The 20151-nt window shown below is 51.3% G+C and overlaps 1 protein-coding gene across 1 annotated transcript in view; it reads left to right on the top strand.

Annotated features, from left to right (window-relative positions):
• igfbp3 (insulin-like growth factor binding protein 3) overlaps positions 1-19098 on the top strand; it is a 96898-nt gene extending 77800 nt beyond the window's left edge. The window contains exon 4 of the mRNA XM_055943986.1: positions 16041-19098. Within this exon, the coding sequence (XP_055799961.1) occupies positions 16041-16166 (126 nt within the window). The 3' untranslated portion in view covers positions 16167-19098. The remainder of the gene's footprint in view (positions 1-16040) is intronic.
• The last annotated feature ends 1053 nt before the right edge of the window (positions 19099-20151 follow it).

Genomic DNA, 20151 nt, shown 5'->3' with positions numbered 1-20151 from the left:
TATTCCCCTCTCTGTCCTCTTTCCCCTCTCTGTCCCGTTTCCCCTCTCTGTCCTCCCCTCTCTGTCCTATTTCCCCTCTCTGTCTCTTTCCCCTCTCTGTCCTCTTTCCCCTCTCTGTCCTCTTTCCCCTCTCTGTCTTCTTTTCCCTCTCTGTCCGATTCCCCTCTCTGTCCTCTTTCCCCTCTCTGTCCTCTTTCCCCTCCCTGTCCTCTTTTCCCTCTGTCCTCTTTCCCATCTCTGTCCTATTCCCCTCTCTGTCTTCTTTCCCCTCTCTGTCTTATTTCCCCTTCCTGTCCTCTTTCCCCTCTGGCTTCATTCCCCTCTCTGTCCTCTTTCCCCTCTCTGTCCTCTTTCCCCTCCCTGTCCTCTTTTCCCTCTGTCCTATTCCCCTCTCTGTCCTATTCCCCTCTCTGTCTTCTTTCCCCTCTCTGTCTTTTTTCCCCTCTCTGTCCTCTTTCCCCTCTCTGTCTTCTTTCCCCTCTCTGTCCTATTCCCCTCTCTGTCTTCTTTCCCCTCTCTGTCCTATTCCCCTCTCTGTCCTCTTTCCCCTCTCTGTCCTATTCCCCTCTCTGTCCTCTTTCCCCTCTGTCCTCTTTCCCCTCTCTGTCCTATTCCCCTCTCTGCCCTCTTTCCCCTCTCTGTCTTCTTTCCCCTCTCTGTCCTATTCCCCTCTCTGTCCTCTTTCCCCTCTGTCCTCTTTCCCCTCTCTGTCCTATTCCCCTCTCTGTCCTCTTGCCCCTCTCTAACCTCTTTCCCCTCTCTAACCTCTTTCCCCTCTCTGTCCTATTCCCCTCCCTGTCCTTCTTTCCCCTCTCTGTCCTATTCCCCTCTCTGTCCTCTTTCCCCTCTCTGTCCTATTCCCCTCTCTGCCCTCTTTCCCCTCTCTGTCTTCTTTCCCCTCTCTGTCCTATTCCCCTCTCTGTCCTCTTTCCCCTCTCTGTCCTATTCCCCTCTCTGTCCTCTTTCCCCTCTGTCCTCTTTCCCCTCTCTGTCCTATTCCCCACTCTGCCCTCTTTCCCCTCTCTGTCTTCTTTCCCCTCTCTGTCCTCTTGCCCCTCTCTAACCTCTTTCCCCTCTCTAACCTCTTTCCCCTCTCTGTCCTATTCCCCTCTCTGTCCTTCTTTCCCCTCTCTGTCCTATTCCCCTCTCTGTCCTCTTTCCCCTCTCTGTCCTATTCCCCTCTCTGACCTCTTCCCCTCTCTGTCCTATTCCCCTCCCTGTCCTTCTTTCCCCTCTCTGTCCTATTCCCCTCTCTGTCCTCTTTCCCCTCTCTGTCCTATTCCCCTCTCTGACCTCTTTCCCCTCTCTGTCCTAATCCCCTCTCTGTCCTCTTTCCCCTCTCTGTCCTCTTTCCCCTCTCTGTCCTAATCCCCTCTCTGTCTTCTTTCCCCTCTCTGTCCTAATCCCCTCTCTGTCCTCTTTCCCCTCTCTGTCCTCTTTCCCCTCTCTGTCCTATTCCCCTCTCTGTCTTCTTTTCCCTCTCTGTCCTAATCCCCTCTCTGTCCTCTTTCCCCTCTCTGTCCTCTTTCCCCTCTCTGTCCTAATCCCCTCTCTGTCCTCTTTCCCCTCTCTGTCCTCTTTCCCCTCTCTGTCCTATTCCCCTCTCTGTCCTTCTTTCCCCTCTCTGTCCTATTCCCCTCTCTGTCCTCTTTCCCCTCTCTGTCCTATTCCCCTCTCTGACCTCTTCCCCTCTCTGTCCTATTCCCCTCCCTGTCCTTCTTTCCCCTCTCTGTCCTATTCCCCTCTCTGTCCTCTTTCCCCTCTCTGTCCTATTCCCCTCTCTGACCTCTTTCCCCTCTCTTTCCTAATCCCCTCTCTGTCCTCTTTCCCCTCTCTGTCCTCTTTCCCCTCTCTGTCCTAATCCCCTCTCTGTCTTCTTTCCCCTCTCTGTCCTAATCCCCTCTCTGTCCTCTTTCCCCTCTCTGTCTTCTTTCCCCTCTCTGTCCTAATCCCCTTTCTGTCTTCTTCCCCCTCTCTGTCCTCTTTCCCCTCTCTGTCCTATTTCCCCTCTCTGTCCTATTCCCCTCTCTGTATTCTTTCCCCTCTCTGTCCTAATCCCCTCTCTGTTCTCTTTCCCCTCTCTGTCCTCTTTCCCCTCTCTGTCCTATTCCCCTCTCTGTCTTCTTTCCCCTCTCTGTCTTATTTCCCCTTCCTGTCCTCTTTCCCCTCTGGCTTCATTCCCCTCTCTGTCCTCTTTCCCCTCTCTGTCCTATTCCCCTCTCTGTCTTCTTTCCCCTATCTGTCCTATTCCCCTCTCTGTCCTCTTTCCCCTCTCTGTCCTATTCCCCTCTCTGCCCTCTTTCCCCTCTCTGTCCTCTTTCCCCTCTCTGTCCTATTCCCCTCTCTGCCCTCTTTCCCCTCTCTGTCCTCTTTCCCCTCTCTGTCTTCTTTCCCCTCTCTGTCCTATTCCCCTCTCTGTCCTCTTTCCCCTCTCTGTCCTATTCCCCTCTCTGTCCTTTTTCCCCTCTCTGTCCTATTCCCCTCTCTGACCTCTTCCCCTCTCTGTCCTAATCCCCTCTCTGTCCTCTTTCCCCTCTCTGTCCTCTTTCCCCTCTCTGACCTCTTTCCCCTCTCTGTCCTTATCCCCTCTCTGTCCTCTTTCCCCTCTCTGTCCTCTTTCCCCTCTCTGTCCTAATCCCCTCTCTGTCTTCTTCCCCCTCTCTGTCTTCTTCCCCCTCTCTGTCCTCTTTCCCCTCTCTGTCCTATTCCCCTCTCTGACCTCTTTCCCCTCTCTGTCCTATTCCCCTCTCTGTCCTCTTTCCCCTCTCTGTCCTATTCCCCTCTCTGCCCTCTTTCCCCTCTCTGTCCTTTTTCCCCTCTCTGTCCTATTCCCCTCTCTGACCTCTTCCCCTCTCTGTCCTAATCCCCTCTCTGTCCTCTTTCCCCTCTCTGTCCTCTTTCCCCTCTCTGACCTCTTTCCCCTCTCTGTCCTTATCCCCTCTCTGTCCTCTTTCCCCTCGCTGTCCTCTTTCCCCTCTCTGTCCTAATCCCCTCTCTGTCTTCTTCCCCCTCTCTGTCTTCTTCCCCCTCTCTGTCCTCTTTCCCCTCTCTGTCCTCTTTCCCCTCTCTGTCCTATTCCCCTCTCTGTATTCTTTCCCCTCTCTGTACTAATCCCCTCTCTGTCCTCTTTCCCCTCTCTGTCCTCTTTCCCCTCTCTGTCCTCTTTCCCCTCTCTGTCCTATTCCCCTCTCTGTCTTCTTTCCCCTCTCTGTCTTATTTCCCCTTCCTGTCCTCTTTCCCCTCTGGCTTCATTCCCCTCTCTGTCCTCTTTCCCCTCTCTGTCCTATTCCCATCTCTGTCTTCTTTCCCCTATCTGTCCTATTCCCCTCTCTGTCCTTTTTCCCCTCTCTGTCCTATTCCCCTCTCTGCCCTCTTTCCCCTCTCTGTCCTATTCCCCTCTCTGCCCTCTTTCCCCTCTCTGTCCTATTTCCCCTCTCTGTCTTCTTTCCAGCTCTCTGTCCAATTCCGCACTCTGTCCGCTTTCCCATTCCTGTCCTATTCACCTCTCTGTCTTCTTTCCCCTCTCTGTCCTATTCCCCTCTCTGTCCTCTTTCCCCTCTCTGTCCTATTCCCCTCTCTGTCCTCTTTCCCCTCTCTGTCCTCTTTCCCCTCTCTGTCCTCTTTCCCCTCTCTGTCCTAATCCCCTCTCTGTCCTCTTTCCCCTCTCTGTCTTCTTCCCCCTCTCTGTCCTCTTTCCCCTCTCTGTCCTAATCCCCTCTCTGTCCTCTTTCCCCTCTCTGTCTTCTTCCCCCTCTCTGTCCTCTTTCCCCTCTCTGTCCTCTTTCCCCTCTCTGTCCTATTCCCCTCTCTGTCTTCTTTCCCCTCTCTGTCCTAATCCCCTCTCTGTCCTCTTTCCCCTCTCTGTCCTCTTTCCACTCTCGGTCCTAATCCCTTCTCTGTCCTCTTCCCCCTCTCTGTCTTCTTTCCCCTGTCTGTCCTCTTTCCCTTCTCTGTCCTCTTTCCCCTCTCTTTCCTATTCCCCTCTCTGTCTTCTGTCCCCTCTCTGTCCTATTTCCCTCTCTGTCCTCCTTCCCCTCTCTGTCCTCCTCCCCTCTCTGTCCTCTTTCCCCTCTCTATCCTATTCCCCTCTCTGTCCTCTTTCCCCTCGCTGTCTTCTTTCCCCTCTCTGTCCTATTCCCCTCTCTGTCCTCTTTACCCTCGCTGTCCTCTTTCCCCTCTCTGTCCTCTTTCCCCTCCCTGTCCTCTTTCCTCTCCCTGTCCTCTTTCCTCTCCCTGTCCTCTTTCCCCTTTCTGTCCTAATCCCCTCTCTGTCCTATTCCCCTCCCTGTCTTCTTTCCCCTCCCTGTCCTCTTTCCCCTCTCTGTCCTCTTTACCCTCGCTGTCCTCTTTCCCCTCTCTGTCCTCTTTCCCCTCCCTGTCCTCTTTCCTCTCCCTGTCCTCTTTCCTCTCCCTGTCCTCTTTCCCCTTTCTGTCCTAATCCCCTCTCTCTCCTATTCCCCTCCCTGTCTTCTTTCCCCTCCCTGTCCTCTTTCCCCTCTCTGTCCTCTTTCCCCTCTCTGTCCTATTCCCCTCTCTGTCCTCTTTCTCCTCTCTGTCTTCTTTCCCCTCTCTGTCCTCCTTCCCTCTCTGTCCTATTCCCCTCTCTGTCTTCTTTCCCCTCTCTGTCCTATTCCCCTCTCTGTCTTCTTTCTACTCTCTGTCTTCTTTCCCCTCTCTGTCCTCTTTCCCCTCTCTGTCCTCTTTCCCCTCTCTGTCCTATTCCCCTCCCTGTCCTCTTTCCTCTCTGTCTTCTTTCCCCTCTCTGTCTTCTTTCCCCTCTCTGTCCTATTCCCCTCTCTGTCCTCTTTCCCCTCTCTGTCTTCTTTCCCCTCTCTGTCCTATTCCCCTCTCTGTCCTCTTTACCCTCGCTGTCCTCTTTCCCCTCTCTGTCCTCTTTCCCCTCTCTGTCCTCTTTCCCCTCTCTGTCCTCTTTCCTCTCCCTGTCCTCTTTCCTCTCTCTGTCTTCTTTCCCCCCCTGTCCTCTTTCCCCTCTCTGTCCTCTTTCCCCTGTCTGTCCTCTTTCCCCTCCCTGTCCTCTTTCCTCTCTCTGTCTTCTTTCCCCTCTCTGTCTTCTTTCCCCTCTCTGTCCTATTCCCCTCTCTGTCCTCTTTGCCCTCTCTGTCTTCTTTCCCCTCTCTGTCCTATTCCCCTCTCTGTCCTCTTTCCCCTCCCTGTCCTCTTTCCTCTCCCTGTCCTCTTTCCTCTCCCTGTCCTCTTTCCCCTTTCTGTCCTAATCCCCTCTCTGTCCTATTCCCCTCCCTGTCTTCTTTCCCCTCCCTGTCCTCTTTCCCCTCTCTGTCCTCTTTACCCTCGCTGTCCTCTTTCCCCTCTCTGTCCTCTTTCCCCTCCCTGTCCTCTTTCCTCTCCCTGTCCTCTTTCCTCTCCCTGTCCTCTTTCCCCTTTCTGTCCTAATCCCCTCTCTCTCATATTCCCCTCCCTGTCTTCTTTCCCCTCCCTGTCCTCTTTCCCCTCTCTGTCCTCTTTCCCCTCTCTGTCCTATTCCCCTCTCTTTCCTCTTTCTCCTCTCTGTCTTCTTTCCCCTCTCTGTCATCCTTCCCTCTCTGTCCTATTCCCCTCTCTGTCTTCTTTCCCTTCTCTGTCCTATTCCCCTCTCTGTCCTCTTTCTACTCTCTGTCTTCTTTCCCCTCTCTGTCCTATTCCCCTCCCTGTCCTATTCCCCTCTCTGTCCTCTTTCCCCTCTCTGTCCTCTTTCCCCTCTCTGTCCTATTCCCCTCTCTGTCCTCTTTCCCCTCTCTGTCCTCTTTCCCCTCTCTGTCCTCTTTCCCCTCTCTGTCCTCTTTCCCCTCTCTGTCCTAATCCCCTCTCTGTCTTCTTTCCCCTCTCTGTCCTCTTTCCCCTCTCTGTCCTATTCCCCTCTCTGTCCTCTTTCCCCTCTCTGTCCTATTCCCCTCCCTGTCCTCTTTCCTCTCTCTGTCTTCTTTCCCCTCTCTGTCTTCTTTCCCCTCTCTGTCCTATTCCCCTCTCTGTCCTCTTTCCCCTCTCTGTCTTCTTTCCCCTCTCTGTCCTATTCCCCTCTGTCCTCTTTACCCTCGCTGTCCTCTTTCCCCTCTCTGTCCTCTTTCCCCTCTCTGTCCTCTTTCCCCTCTCTGTCCTCTTTCCTCTCCCTGTCCTCTTTCCTCTCTCTGTCTTCTTTCCCCCCCTGTCCTCTTTCCCCTCTCTGTCCTCTTTCCCCTCTCTGTCCTCTTTCCCCTCCCTGTCCTCTTTCCCCTCTCTGTCCTCTTTCCCTTCGCTTTCTTCTTTCCCCTCTCTGTCCTATTTCCCTTTCTGTCCTATTCCCCTCTCTGTCCTCTTTACCCTTGCTGTCCTCTTTCCCCTCTCTGTCCTCTTTCCCCTCTCTGTCCTCTTTCCCCTCTCTGTCCTCTTTCCTCTCCCTGTCCTCTTTCCCCTCTCTGTCCTCTTTCCCCTCCCTGTCCTCTTTCCCCTCTCTGTCCTCTTTCCCCTCTCTGTCCTCTTTCCTCTCTCTGTCTTCTTTCCCCTCTCTGTCCTATTCCCCTCTCTGTCCTCTTTCCCCTTGCTTTCTTCTTTCCCCTCTCTGTCCTATTTCCCTTTCTGTCCTATTCCCCTCTCTGTCCTCTTTACCCTTGCTGTCCTCTTTCCACTCTCTGTCCTCTTTCCCCTCCCTGTCCTCTTTCCTCTCGCTGTCCTCTTGCCTCTCTCTGTCCTCTTTCCCCTCTCTGTCTTCTTTCCCCTCTCTGTCCTATTCCCCTCTCTGTCCTCTTTTCCCCTCTCTGTCCTCTTTCCTCTCTCTATCTTCTTTCCCCTCCCTGTCCTCTTTCCCCTCTCTGTCCTCTTTCCCCTCTCTGTCTTCTTTCCCCTCTCTGTCCTATTTCCCTCTCTGTCCTCTTTCCCCTCTCTGTCCTATTCCCCTCTCTGTCCTATTCCCCTCCCTGTCCTCTTTCCCCTTGCGGTCTTCTCTCCCCTCTCTGTCCTATTCCCCTCTCTGTCCTCTTTCCCCTTTCTGTCCTATTCCCCTCTCTGTCCTATTCCCCTCTCTGTCCTCTTTCCCCTCGCTGTCCTCTTTCCCCTCTCTGTCCTCTTTCCCCTCCCTGTCCTCTTTCCTCTCCCTGTCCTCTTTCCTCTCCCTGTCCTCTTTCCCCTTTCTGTCCTAATCCCCTCTCTGTCCTATTCCCCTCTCTGTCCTCTTTCCCCTCGCTTTCTTCTTTCCCCTCTCTGTCCTATTTCCCTTTCTGTCCTATTCCCCTCTCTGTCCTATTCCCCTCTCTGTCTTCTTTCCCCTCTCTGTCCTATTCCCCTCTCTGCCCTCTTTCCCCTCTCTGTCCTATTCCTCTCTCTGTCCTCTTTCCCCTCTCTGTCCTATTCCCCTCTCTGTCTTCTTTCCCCTCTCTGTCCTATTCCCCTCTCTGTAATCTTTCCCCTCTCTGTCCTCTTCTCCCTCTCTGTCCTAATCCCATCTCTGTCCTCTTTCCCCTCTCTGTCCTCTTTCCCCTCTCTGTCCTAATCCCCTCTCTGTCCTCTTTCCCCTCTCTGTCTTCTTCCCCCCTCTCTGTCCTCTTTCCCCTCTCTGTCCTAATCCCCTCTCTGTCCTCTTTCCCCTCTCTGTCTTCTTCCCCCTCTCTGTCCTCTTTCCCCTCTCTGTCCTCTTTCCCCTCTCTGTCCTATTCCCCTCTCTGTCTTCTTTCCCTTCTCTGTCCTAATCCCCTCTCTGTCCTCTTTCCCCTCTCTGTCCTCTTTCCCCTCTCTGTCCTAATCTCCTCTCTGTCCTCTTTCCCCTCTCTGTCCTCTTTCCCATCTCTGTCCTATTCCCCTCTCTGTCTTCTTTCCCCTCTCTGTCTTCTTTCCCCTCTCTGTCCTCCTTCCCTCTCTGTCCTATTCCCCTCTCTGTCTTCTTTCCCCTCTCTGTCCTATTCCCCTCTCTGTCCTCTTTCCACTCTCTGTCTTCTTTCCCCTCTCTGTCCTCTTTCCCCTCTCTGTCCTATTCCCCTCTCTGTCTTCTTTCTCCTCTCTGTCCTATTCCCCTCTCTGTCCTCTTTCCCCTCTCTGTCTTCTTTCCCCTCTCTGTCCTATTCCCCTCTCTGTCCTCTTTACCCTCGCTGTCCTCTTTCCCCTCTCTGTCCTCTTTCCCCTCTCTGTCCTATTTCCCTTTCTCTCCTATTCCCCTCTCTGTCCTCTTTACCCTTGCTGTCCTCTTTCCCCTCTCTGTCCTCTTTCCCCTCTCTGTCCTATTTCCCTTTCTGTCCTATTCCCCTCTCTGTCCTCTTTACCCTTGCTGTCCTCTTTCCCCTCTCTGTCCTCTTTCCCCTCTCTGTCCTCTTTCCCCTCTCTGTCCTCTTTCCCCTCTCTGTCCTCTTTCCCCTCTCTATCCTATTCCCCTCTCTGTCCTCTTTCCCCTCGCTGTCTTCTTTCCCCTCTCTGTCCTATATCCCCTCTCTGTCCTCTTTACCCTCGCTGTCCTCTTTCCCCTCTCTGTCCTCTTTCCCCTCCCTGTCCTCTTTCCTCTCCCTGTCCTCTTTCCTCTCCCTGTCCTCTTTCCCCTTTCTGTCCTATTCCCCTCCCTGTCTTCTTTCCCCTCCCTGTCCTCTTTCCCCTCTCTGTCCTCTTTCCCCTCTCTGTCCTATTCCCCTCTCTGTCCTCTTTCCCCTCCCTGTCCTCTTTCCCCTCTCTGTCCTCTTTCCCCTCTCTGTCCTATTCCCCTCTCTGTCTTCTTTCCCCTCTCTGTCTTCTTTCCCCTCTCTGTCCTCCTACCCTCTCTGTCCTATTCCCCTCTCTGTCTTCTTTCCCCTCTCTGTCCTATTCCCCTCTCTGTCCTCTTTCCACTCTCTGTCTTCTTTCCCCTCTCTGTCCTCTTTCCCCTCTCTGTCCTATTCCCCTCTCTGTCCTCTTTCCCCTCTCTGTCCTATTCCCCTCCCTGTCCTCTTTCCTCTCTCTGTCTTCTTTCCCCTCTCTGTCTTCTTTCCCCTCTCTGTCCTATTCCCCTCTCTGTCCTCTTTCCCCTCTCTGTCTTCTTTCCCCTCTCTGTCCTATTCCCCTCTCTGTCCTCTTTACCCTCGCTGTCCTCTTTCCCCTCTCTGTCCTCTTTCCCCTCTCTGTCCTCTTTCCCCTCTCTGTCCTCTTTCCTCTCCCTGTCCTCTTTCCTCTCTCTGTCTTCTTTCCCCTCCCTGTCCTCTTTCACCTCTCTGTCCTCTTTCCTCTCCCTGTCCTCTTTCCTCTCTCTGTCTTCTTTCCCCTCCCTGTCCTCTTTCCCCTCTCTGTCTTCTTTCCCCTCTCTGTCCTATTCCCCTCTCTGTCTTCTTTCCCCTCTCTGTCCTATTCCCCTCTCTGTCCTCTTTCCCCTCTCTGTCTTCTTTCCCCTCTCTGTCCTATTCCCCTCTCTGTCCTCTTTACCCTCGCTGTCCTCTTTCCCCTCTCTGTCCTCTTTCCCTTTCTGTCCTATTCCCCTCTCTGTCCTCTTTACCCTTGCTGTTCTCTTTCCCCTCTCTGTCCTCTTTCCCCTCTCTGTCCTATTTCCCTTTCTGTCCTATTCCCCTCTCTGTCCTCTTTACCCTTGCTGTCCTCTTTCCCCTCTCTGTCCTCTTTCCCCTCTCTGTCCTCTTTCCCCTCTCTGTCCTCTTTTCCCTCTCTGTCCTCTTTCCCCTCTCTATCCTATTCCCCTCTCTGTCCTCTTTCCCCTCGCTGTCTTCTTTCCCCTCTCTGTCCTATTCCCCTCTCTGTCCTCTTTACCCTCGCTGTCCTCTTTCCCCTCTCTGTCCTCTTTCCCCTCCCTGTCCTCTTTCCTCTCCCTGTCCTCTTTCCTCTCCCTGTCCTCTTTCCCCTTTCTGTCCTAATCCCCTCTCTGTCCTATTCCCCTCCCTGTCTTCTTTCCCCTCCCTGTCCTCTTTCCCCTCTCTGTCCTCTTTCCCCTCTCTGTCCTATTCCCCTCTCTGTCCTCTTTCCCCTCCCTGTCCTCTTTCCCCTCTCTGTCCTCTTTCCCCTCTCTGTCCTATTCCCCTCTCTGTCTTCTTTCCCCTCTCTGTCTTCTTTCCCCTCTCTGTCCTCCTACCCTCTCTGTCCTATTCCCCTCTCTGTCTTCTTTTTCTCTCTGTCCTATTCCCCTCTCTGTCCTCTTTCCACTCTCTGTCTTCTTTCCCCTCTCTGTCCTCTTTCCCCTCTCTGTCCTATTCCCCTCTCTGTCCTCTTTCCCCTCTCTGTCCTATTCCCCTCCCTGTCCTCTTTCCTCTCTCTGTCTTCTTTCCCCTCTCTGTCTTCTTTCCCCTCTCTGTCCTATTCCCCTCTCTGTCCTCTTTCCCCTCTCTGTCTTCTTTCCCCTCTCTGTCCTATTCCCCTCTCTGTCCTCTTTACCCTCGCTGTCCTCTTTCCCCTCTCTGTCCTCTTTCCCCTCTCTGTCCTCTTTCCCCTCTCTGTCCTCTTTCCTCTCCCTGTCCTCTTTCCTCTCTCTGTCTTCTTTCCCCTCCCTGTCCTCTTTCCCCTCTCTGTCCTCTTTCCCCTCTCTGTCCTCTTTCCCCTCCCTGTCCTCTTTCCCCCTCTCTGTCCTCTTTCCCTTCGCTTTCTTCTTTCCCCTCTCTGTCCTTTTTCCCTTTCTGTCCTATTCCCCTCTCTGTCCTCTTTACCCTTGCTGTCCTCTTTCCACTCTCTGTCCTCTTTCCCCTCCCTGTCCTCTTTCCTCTCCCTGTCCTCTTTCCTCTCTCTGTCCTCTTTCCCCTCTCTGTCTTCTTTCCCCTCTCTGTCCTATTCCCCTCTCTGTCCTCTTTCCCCTCTCTGTCCTCTTTCCTCTCTCTCTCTTCTTTCCCCTCCCTGTCCTCTTTCTCCTCTCTGTCCTCTTTCCCCTCTCTGTCCTATTCCCCTCCCTGTCCTCTTTCCCCTTGCGGTCTTCTCTCCCCTCTCTGTCCTATTCCCCTCTCTGTCCTCTTTCCCCTTTCTGTCCTATTCCCCTCTCTGTCCTCTTTCCCCTCGCTGTCTTCTTTCCCCTCTCTGTCCTATATCCCCTCTCTGTCCTCTTTACCCTCGCTGTCCTCTTTCCCCTCTCTGTCCTCTTTCCCCTCCCTGTCCTCTTTCCTCTCCCTGTCCTCTTTCCTCTCCCTGTCCTCTTTCCCCTTTCTGTCCTATTCCCCTCCCTGTCTTCTTTCCCCTCCCTGTCCTCTTTCCCCTCTCTGTCCTCTTTCCCCTCTCTGTCCTATTCCCCTCTCTGTCCTCTTTCCCCTCCCTGTCCTCTTTCCCCTCTCTGTCCTCTTTCCCCTCTCTGTCCTATTCCCCTCTCTGTCTTCTTTCCCCTCTCTGTCTTCTTTCCCCTCTCTGTCCTCCTACCCTCTCTGTCCTATTCCCCTCTCTGTCTTCTTTCCCCTCTCTGTCCTATTCCCCTCTCTGTCCTCTTTCCACTCTCTGTCTTCTTTCCCCTCTCTGTCCTCTTTCCCCTCTCTGTCCTATTCCCCTCTCTGTCCTCTTTCCCCTCTCTGTCCTATTCCCCTCCCTGTCCTCTTTCCTCTCTCTGTCTTCTTTCCCCTCTCTGTCTTCTTTCCCCTCTCTGTCCTATTCCCCTCTCTGTCCTCTTTCCCCTCTCTGTCTTCTTTCCCCTCTCTGTCCTATTCCCCTCTCTGTCCTCTTTACCCTCGCTGTCCTCTTTCCCCTCTCTGTCCTCTTTCCCCTCTCTGTCCTCTTTCCCCTCTCTGTCCTCTTTCCTCTCCCTGTCCTCTTTCCTCTCTCTGTCTTCTTTCCCCTCCCTGTCCTCTTTCACCTCTCTGTCCTCTTTCCTCTCCCTGTCCTCTTTCCTCTCTCTGTCTTCTTTCCCCTCCCTGTCCTCTTTCCCCTCTCTGTCTTCTTTCCCCTCTCTGTCCTATTCCCCTCTCTGTCTTCTTTCCCCTCTCTGTCCTATTCCCCTCTCTGTCCTCTTTCCCCTCTCTGTCTTCTTTCCCCTCTCTGTCCTATTCCCCTCTCTGTCCTCTTTCCCCTCTCTGTCTTCTTTCCCCTCTCTGTCCTATTCCCCTCTCTGTCCTCTTTACCCTCGCTGTCCTCTTTCCCCTCTCTGTCCTCTTTCCCCTCTCTGTCCTCTTTCCCCTCTCTGTCCTCTTTCCTCTCCCTGTCCTCTTTCCTCTCTCTGTCTTCTTTCCCCTCCCTGTCCTCTTTCACCTCTCTGTCCTCTTTCCTCTCCCTGTCCTCTTTCCTCTCTCTGTCTTCTTTCCCCTCCCTGTCCTCTTTCCCCTCTCTGTCTTCTTTCCCCTCTCTGTCCTATTCCCCTCTCTGTCTTCTTTCCCCTCTCTGTCCTATTCCCCTCTCTGTCCTCTTTCCCCTCTCTGTCTTCTTTCCCCTCTCTGTCCTATTCCACTCTCTGTCCTCTTTCCCCTCCCTGTCCTCTTTCCTCTCCCTGTCCTCTTTCCTCTCTCTGTCCTCTTTCCCCTCTCTGTCTTCTTTCCCCTCTCTGTCCTATTCCCCTCTCTGTCCTCTTTCCCCTCTCTGTCCTCTTTCCTCTCTCTCTCTTCTTTCCCCTCCCTGTCCTCTTTCTCCTCTCTGTCCTCTTTCCCCTCTCTGTCCTATTCCCCTCCCTGTCCTCTTTCCCCTTGCGGTCTTCTCTCCCCTCTCTGTCCTATTCCCCTCTCTGTCCTCTTTCCCCTTTCTGTCCTATTCCCCTCTCTGTCCTCTTTCCTCTCGCTGTCTTCTTTCCCCTCTCTGTCCTATATCCCCTCTCTGTCCTCTTTACCCTCGCTGTCCTCTTTCCCCTCTCTGTCCTCTTTCCCCTCCCTGTCCTCTTTCCTCTCCCTGTCCTCTTTCCTCTCCCTGTCCTCTTTCCCCTTTCTGTCCTATTCCCCTCCCTGTCTTCTTTCCCCTCCCTGTCCTCTTTCCCCTCTCTGTCCTCTTTCCCCTCTCTGTCCTATTCCCCTCTCTGTCCTCTTTCCCCTCCCTGTCCTCTTTCCCCTCTCTGTCCTCTTTCCCCTCTCTGTCCTATTCCCCTCTCTGTCTTCTTTCCCCTCTCTGTCTTCTTTCCCCTCTCTGTCCTCCTACCCTCTCTGTCCTATTCCCCTCTCTGTCTTCTTTCCCCTCTCTGTCCTATTCCCCTCTCTGTCCTCTTTCCACTCTCTGTCTTCTTTCCCCTCTCTGTCCTCTTTCCCCTCTCTGTCCTATTCCCCTCTCTGTCCTCTTTCCCCTCTCTGTCCTATTCCCCTCCCTGTCCTCTTTCCTCTCTCTGTCTTCTTTCCCCTCTCTGTCTTCTTTCCCCTCTCTGTCCTATTCCCCTCTCTGTCCTCTTTCCCCTCTCTGTCTTCTTTCCCCTCTCTGTCCTATTCCCCTCTCTGTCCTCTTTACCCTCGCTGTCCTCTTTCCCCTCTCTGTCCTCTTTCCCCTCTCTGTCCTCTTTCCCCTCTCTGTCCTCTTTCCTCTCCCTGTCCTCTTTCCTCTCTCTGTCTTCTTTCCCCTCCCTGTCCTCTTTCACCTCTCTGTCCTCTTTCCTCTCCCTGTCCTCTTTCCTCTCTCTGTCTTCTTTCCCCTCCCTGTCCTCTTTCCCCTCTCTGTCTTCTTTCCCCTCTCTGTCCTATTCCCCTCTCTGTCTTCTTTCCCCTCTCTGTCCTATTCCCCTCTCTGTCCTCTTTCCCCTCTCTGTCTTCTTTCCCCTCTCTGTCCTATTCCCCTCTCTGTCCTCTTTACCCTCGCTGTCCTCTTTCCCCTCTCTGTCCTCTTCCCTTTCTGTCCTATTCCCCTCTCTGTCCTCTTTACCCTTGCTGTTCTCTTTCCCCTCTCTGTCCTCTTTCCCCTCTCTGTCCTATTTCCCTTTCTGTCCTATTCCCCTCTCTGTCCTCTTTACCCTTGCTGTCCTCTTTCCCCTCTCTGTCCTCTTTCCCCTCTCTGTCCTCTTTCCCCTCTCTGTCCTCTTTTCCCTCTCTGTCCTCTTTCCCCTCTCTATCCTATTCCCCTCTCTGTCCTCTTTCCCCTCGCTGTCTTCTTTCCCCTCTCTGTCCTATTCCCCTCTCTGTCCTCTTTACCCTCGCTGTCCTCTTTCCCCTCTCTGTCCTCTTTCCCCTCCCTGTCCTCTTTCCTCTCCCTGTCCTCTTTCCTCTCCCTGTCCTCTTTCCCCTTTCTGTCCTAATCCCCTCTCTGTCCTATTCCCCTCCCTGTCTTCTTTCCCCTCCCTGTCCTCTTTCCCCTCTCTGTCCTCTTTCCCCTCTCTGTCCTATTCCCCTCTCTGTCCTCTTTCCCCTCCCTGTCCTCTTTCCCCTCTCTGTCCTCTTTCCCCTCTCTGTCCTATTCCCCTCTCTGTCTTCTTTCCCCTCTCTGTCTTCTTTCCCCTCTCTGTCCTCCTACCCTCTCTGTCCTATTCCCCTCTCTGTCTTCTTTTTCTCTCTGTCCTATTCCCCTCTCTGTCCTCTTTCCACTCTCTGTCTTCTTTCCCCTCTCTGTCCTCTTTCCCCTCTCTGTCCTATTCCCCTCTCTGTCCTCTTTCCCCTCTCTGTCCTATTCCCCTCCCTGTCCTCTTTCCTCTCTCTGTCTTCTTTCCCCTCTCTGTCTTCTTTCCCCTCTCTGTCCTATTCCCCTCTCTGTCCTCTTTCCCCTCTCTGTCTTCTTTCCCCTCTCTGTCCTATTCCCCTCTCTGTCCTCTTTACCCTCGCTGTCCTCTTTCCCCTCTCTGTCCTCTTTCCCCTCTCTGTCCTCTTTCCCCTCTCTGTCCTCTTTCCTCTCCCTGTCCTCTTTCCTCTCTCTGTCTTCTTTCCCCTCCCTGTCCTCTTTCCCCTCTCTGTCCTCTTTCCCCTCTCTGTCCTCTTTCCCCTCCCTGTCCTCTTTCCCCTCTCTGTCCTCTTTCCCTTCGCTTTCTTCTTTCCCCTCTCTGTCCTTTTTCCCTTTCTGTCCTATTCCCCTCTCTGTCCTCTTTACCCTTGCTGTCCTCTTTCCACTCTCTGTCCTCTTTCCCCTCCCTGTCCTCTTTCCTCTCCCTGTCCTCTTTCCTCTCTCTGTCCTCTTTCCCCTCTCTGTCTTCTTTCCCCTCTCTGTCCTATTCCCCTCTCTGTCCTCTTTCCCCTCTCTGTCCTCTTTCCTCTCTCTCTCTTCTTTCCCCTCCCTGTCCTCTTTCTCCTCTCTGTCCTCTTTCCCCTCTCTGTCCTATTCCCCTCCCTGTCCTCTTTCCCCTTGCGGTCTTCTCTCCCCTCTCTGTCCTATTCCCCTCTCTGTCCTCTTTCCCCTTTCTGTCCTATTCCCCTCTCTGTCCTATTCCCCTCTCTGTCCTCTTTCCCCTCGCGGTCTTCTTTCCCCTCTCTGTCCTATTCCCCTCTCTGTCCTCTTTCCCCTTTCTGTCTTCTTTCCCCTCTCTGTCCTAATCCCCTCTCTGTCCTCTTTCCCCTCTCTGTCTTTTTCCCCCTCTCTGTCCTCTTTCCCCTCTCTGTCCTCTTTCCCCTCTCTGTCCTCTTTCCCCTCTCTGTCCTATTCCCCTCCCTATCCTCTTTCCTCTCTCTGTCTTCTTTCCCCTCTCTGTCTTCTTTCCCTCTCTGTCCTCTTTCCCCTCTCTGTCCTCTTTCCCCTCTCTGTCCTCTTTCCCCTACTGTCTTCGTTCCCCTCTCTTGCTTATCAACATATAGTATGTTGGTAGTATGACTATCTGTAGATGTAATATCTGGACTATCCAAATGTCTGTCTCCCTCTCTGTCTCTCTTCGCCCTCTCTTTCTCCTCCCTTTCTCTCCCTACCTGTTTAAAGCGATAAGTCCTCGTCCTTACTTCCTTTGTCTGTCTGTCTGTCTGTCTCTCATTCTCTCTCCTGTCTGTCTTTCTGTCTGTCCCTCTCTCCCCTCTCTGAATATTTCTAGGCTGTGGCTATGGGCCAGGGCTAGTTGAATGGTCTTAGTTCGTTAGCCCTTCCCATGCTGGTGTTAACTATCTATTGGATACAGCTTGCTGAAGGCTGTAAATGGCTGACAGAAAAAGCTCCTTTCCTAGTTTAGTCAAAGTTGACAAGAGTTTTATATGATAGACTATAGGTTGTTAATATATTGCATTAAATCAATCAATTTATCTCTCTCTCTCCCTCTTTCTCTCCCTCTCTCTCTCTCCCTCTCTCTCTCTCCCTCTCTCCCTCTCTCCCTCTCTCTGCAGTGCCGTCCTTCCAAAGGGAGGAAGAGGGGTTACTGCTGGTGTGTGGATAAGTACGGTCAGCCTCTCCCTGGCTATGATGGAAAGGAGAGAGGAGAAGCCCAGTGTTACAACCTGGAGAACAAATGAGAGGCAGAGAGAGGATGGAGTGATGGAGAGAGGAATGAAGCAAGGAGAGAGGAATGAGGCAAGGAGAGAGGAATGGGAGAGAGAGATACTTGTTTCTTACTCCTGCCTTGCACGTAACCGTCGAAAGAGTGCTGGACCGTTGACCTCAGGTCACATGACTGCCGGGTGGGGGAGGGAGAGGGAGGGAGGAGGAGGGAGGGGAAGGGAGGGGCAGACTGGGACAGCACAGCCTAATAGGCCAAGCCTTCTGTCCATCATCTGCAGCTATCTGCTCTATGCTATGGGAACCTCTAGCTACCCCTCGTATGAAAACAAGAGAGAGAGAAACTAAACATCTGCACTATTATTTTAGAGAGAGAGGAAGGAGGGACTTTTCCACTCACTTTAAAGAGGACTTGTCTGTGACTGTGACCCAATTCAACATGCTTGTGTATGTTTGTGTGTGTGTATGCATGCATGTGTGTGTGCGTGTGTGTGTATGCATGCATGTGTGTATGCCTGCGTATGAGCATGAGTGCGAGCATGTATGAGTGTTTGTGTGTGTGTATGTGTGTGTGTGTAAATGCTGTCTTTCAATAAGCTCAGTTTAGAGGTGTAAGAAAACCTCTTGACATCCAAACCCTGCCCCCTTCTATCCTGTCGTGCAGAGACTCCTCCCCTTTCTCAGGGTCCATCATTATGAAGTGAAGGATTATGGGTAGGCCGGCCTCTGACCTCTTCCCTGCCATGTTGTACACCACTGGCCTTCCCCACTGTCTCCATAGCAACCAGCTTGTCGCGCCCGATGTGCTGCGTCACATTTACAGGTTTAGGGGGAAGGAATGGAATGGAGACGGTGCCTTAAACCCACACTGCCCCTCTCCCCCTCTTCCCCATCCCTGACCCCTACCCCTCCCTTTCTCATATTCCTTGGTTAGCCCTCTGCAGTCCTCATAGGACCCCAGGAAGAGTAGCTGCTTTTGCAAAAGTTAATGGGGATTCAAAAAAATAAATAAACAGGTGCTCACATAACGTTACCACCTTGCAGCCTTGGTCTGGTTAGCTAGCTGGTGGGTTGGGTTAGCATACTTAGCCAAACCACCACTTCTTCATTCAGGAAATAGGGACAGTGGTGTTGTCATGACAACATGGTCCCTGTATCTGCAGTACTCTTCCTGTCTGTGGTGCATATGACCTGGTGTGGGGTCCTTTAGACTGGGCATGCTCGGTGAGACCGGGCTGCTCTCTCTGCCATAGGTGCCAGCTTCGAGGCCAAGCACAACCACTTAAAGCACTTTAGCTGCACCCAACCAACTCCCCTACAGCGCTCCTCGCAGTTAAAGACAATTTGTACCCATTGCAGCGTAGTAGTCATACCTTTTCATTGGTGGCAACATTTAACAAGGTTTATAGCACTGTAGAACAAAACATCAACAACAACAAAATAAACAACAATGTTACACAAGCACTTCTGACAGTGACTTTACTCAGCCTAGAGAACAAACGCCCCTCAGAATTTCCATTCTATGCAAAGTGTGTTTTCTTTTTGTTGATTTGTTCTTGGAGATGCTTGTATGATCTTATGCCAACATAACTCCACCAGGTGGATGCAGCACCAAATATGCATTCAAGAAACAGCCAGGGGGTCTGAGGGAGGGTGCGTGGTCCTCCTAGAAGTGCTGCCTGCTTCCTGTATGACGCTTTCACATATCCTGTGTCTGAAATGGCACCATATTTCGTATATAATGCCCTATGGGCCCTGGTCAAAAGTGATGCACTATATAGGGAATAGGAAGCCATTTCAGATGCAAACTTGAACAGTGGAGTGTGCACGACAAGGAATGCTAGCCCACTAGCTGGGTAGCATGGAATTGGATGCACACATACTTTAAAACAACAGCAACAACAACAACATCTCAAAACCCACCCCCTGAGGCTACAAGCCATTCTATTTGAAGACTTGATTTCGGGGGAGGATAATTCAATTATGTTTAAGCTATTGCCCCGCCCCTTCCCAGTTCTTTGTTAGTCTTTTTTCTATATTCAAAATGTTTTTGTGGCTATGTGGCTGACACATGTACGGTACTTCAAATTAAATAAATAAAGAAGTTATTTATCTAAGAAAGAATTATAAACTGATCCAAACTACGTTTTTTCTTACCAACAATTCAGTGACTCACTGATGTTACAGCAAACTCCAAGTTGATTCAGCGTATTTTGGGGAATGTAATCACTAATGAATGTTACATTTTTTTTATTAACATTTTCTTCCATAATTATTTTTGTAAACTTTATACATCTCTGGTTTGTTGCCCACGGTAACTGTCAGTCAGTCAGGCCCTCAGGCGCTCAGGTCACTGGTCTGTAATCTAATTGGTTTGTAACAAAGTTGGGGTCAGTTATATTTCTATTCAGTCAATACAATAATCTGAAATTCTTCATGAGGAAATGTTGAATTTGAATTTCAACTGACTTTTCTGAATGAACTGAATGGAATGGAACCCAATCCTGTTGTGTAATCCAATGGGTCTGTAGTCAAGTGAAACTCTCAGTCAGTCCATCGGTCACTGCTCCAGCACTTCTCTCCGTACACACCAAGGTTCACACAAACGTCCACAGCAATGTGCACGCGATGCCACCCCGTCTCAGTCTCGGTCCACTGTGCAAATCCAGGGGCACCTCTGTCTCTGTAACATTTTGTCACTTTTCTGGTGGTCATGTAAGAATCTCTCTTTTGTTCACGGGTAATTGTACTTTATTTCTTCATTTTGTTTCAAGTTTTATTGTAAAGAGTTTTGATTCTTTAAAGAAAAAAAGCTTTTCATGTTACTAAACTAGAAAATCACACAGCTATTCTTTTCTTTGAGAAAGGAACATTATTTTGTTAAAATATAATTTGTATTTAATGTCTTTTTAAAATAAAAAATAAACACTATTTTCATTTACTGTTGAACGGCTCGAGGGTGTTTTTACAAGTTAGGCTGTGTTAACTCAGAGAGCTGGGAAGTACATTCAGTACTCAATACTGTCCTACTTCAGAGTTATAGTAAGTAGGCCTACATTCAATAAACTGTTTACATCAAATGTTCTAGCAGACAGGGAGGCAGTTGGCAACCAAAAAGATGACCAGAGGAATCTATTTTGATAGTTGATGAAAAGGTTCAGAGGTACTGTTTTTCTCATCACAAATCCTTTCTATCCCAGCTCCCTCTCTCCCTCCCTACCAAATCCCTCCATCTCTCTCTACTTCCCTCTCTCTTTCTCTCTCTCTCGCTCTCTCTATTTCTCTCTCTTCTTCAGCCTTGGAATATGGCAAAAATAATAAAGCTGTGGTGCCAGGCAGGCTGGCAGTTGGCACGTTGGGGAGGTTGAGGGAAATACACACACACACATAAAGAGAGAGAGAGAGAGAGAGAAGGCGAGAGAGAGAGAAAGAAAGATAGAGAAGGCGAGAGAGAGAGAGAGAGAAAGAAAGAGAGAGAAGGCAAGAGAGAAAGAGAGAGAGAGAGAGAGAACACAGCACACTGTAGACACACAACCTAGAGCCTCAGGCATAGCTACAGCGTAACAAGACAGAACATCATGAAGTTTGAGCAAGGTGTATGTGTGTTTATATGGTTGGGTTGGTTGTTTGGTTGGAGTTTCACAATATATTGAGGAAACCGTTTTATTATCAACGCATTCCTCTGTGTTACAGATAATGTCTGTGTCTGAAATGGCACCCTAATCCCAATAGGGCTTTGATCAAAGTACTGCTTTATATAGGGAATAGGGTGCAATTTCAGACGCAGTCGAAGTTTGTAGCTTTATGCTAGGGCTGTTTATGCACATACTCCTATATGACTGAGGCATTCACCACATGACTACACAGTCACACACACTGCCCAGGACATCAAGATTGATCTTATCGTCAATAATTATTTGATCATTTAAAATAGTAGGCTGCTCCAGCCGGATTACATACAGTTGTAGTCGGAAGTTTACATACACCGTAGCCAAATACATT

This window comes from Salvelinus fontinalis, chromosome 14 (assembly GCF_029448725.1).
Source record: "Salvelinus fontinalis isolate EN_2023a chromosome 14, ASM2944872v1, whole genome shotgun sequence".
In the NCBI taxonomy this organism is placed as follows: Eukaryota; Metazoa; Chordata; class Actinopteri; order Salmoniformes; family Salmonidae; genus Salvelinus; species Salvelinus fontinalis.
Note: the sequence above shows the minus strand (reverse complement) of the source record. Positions and strands in the feature narration are given on the sequence as shown.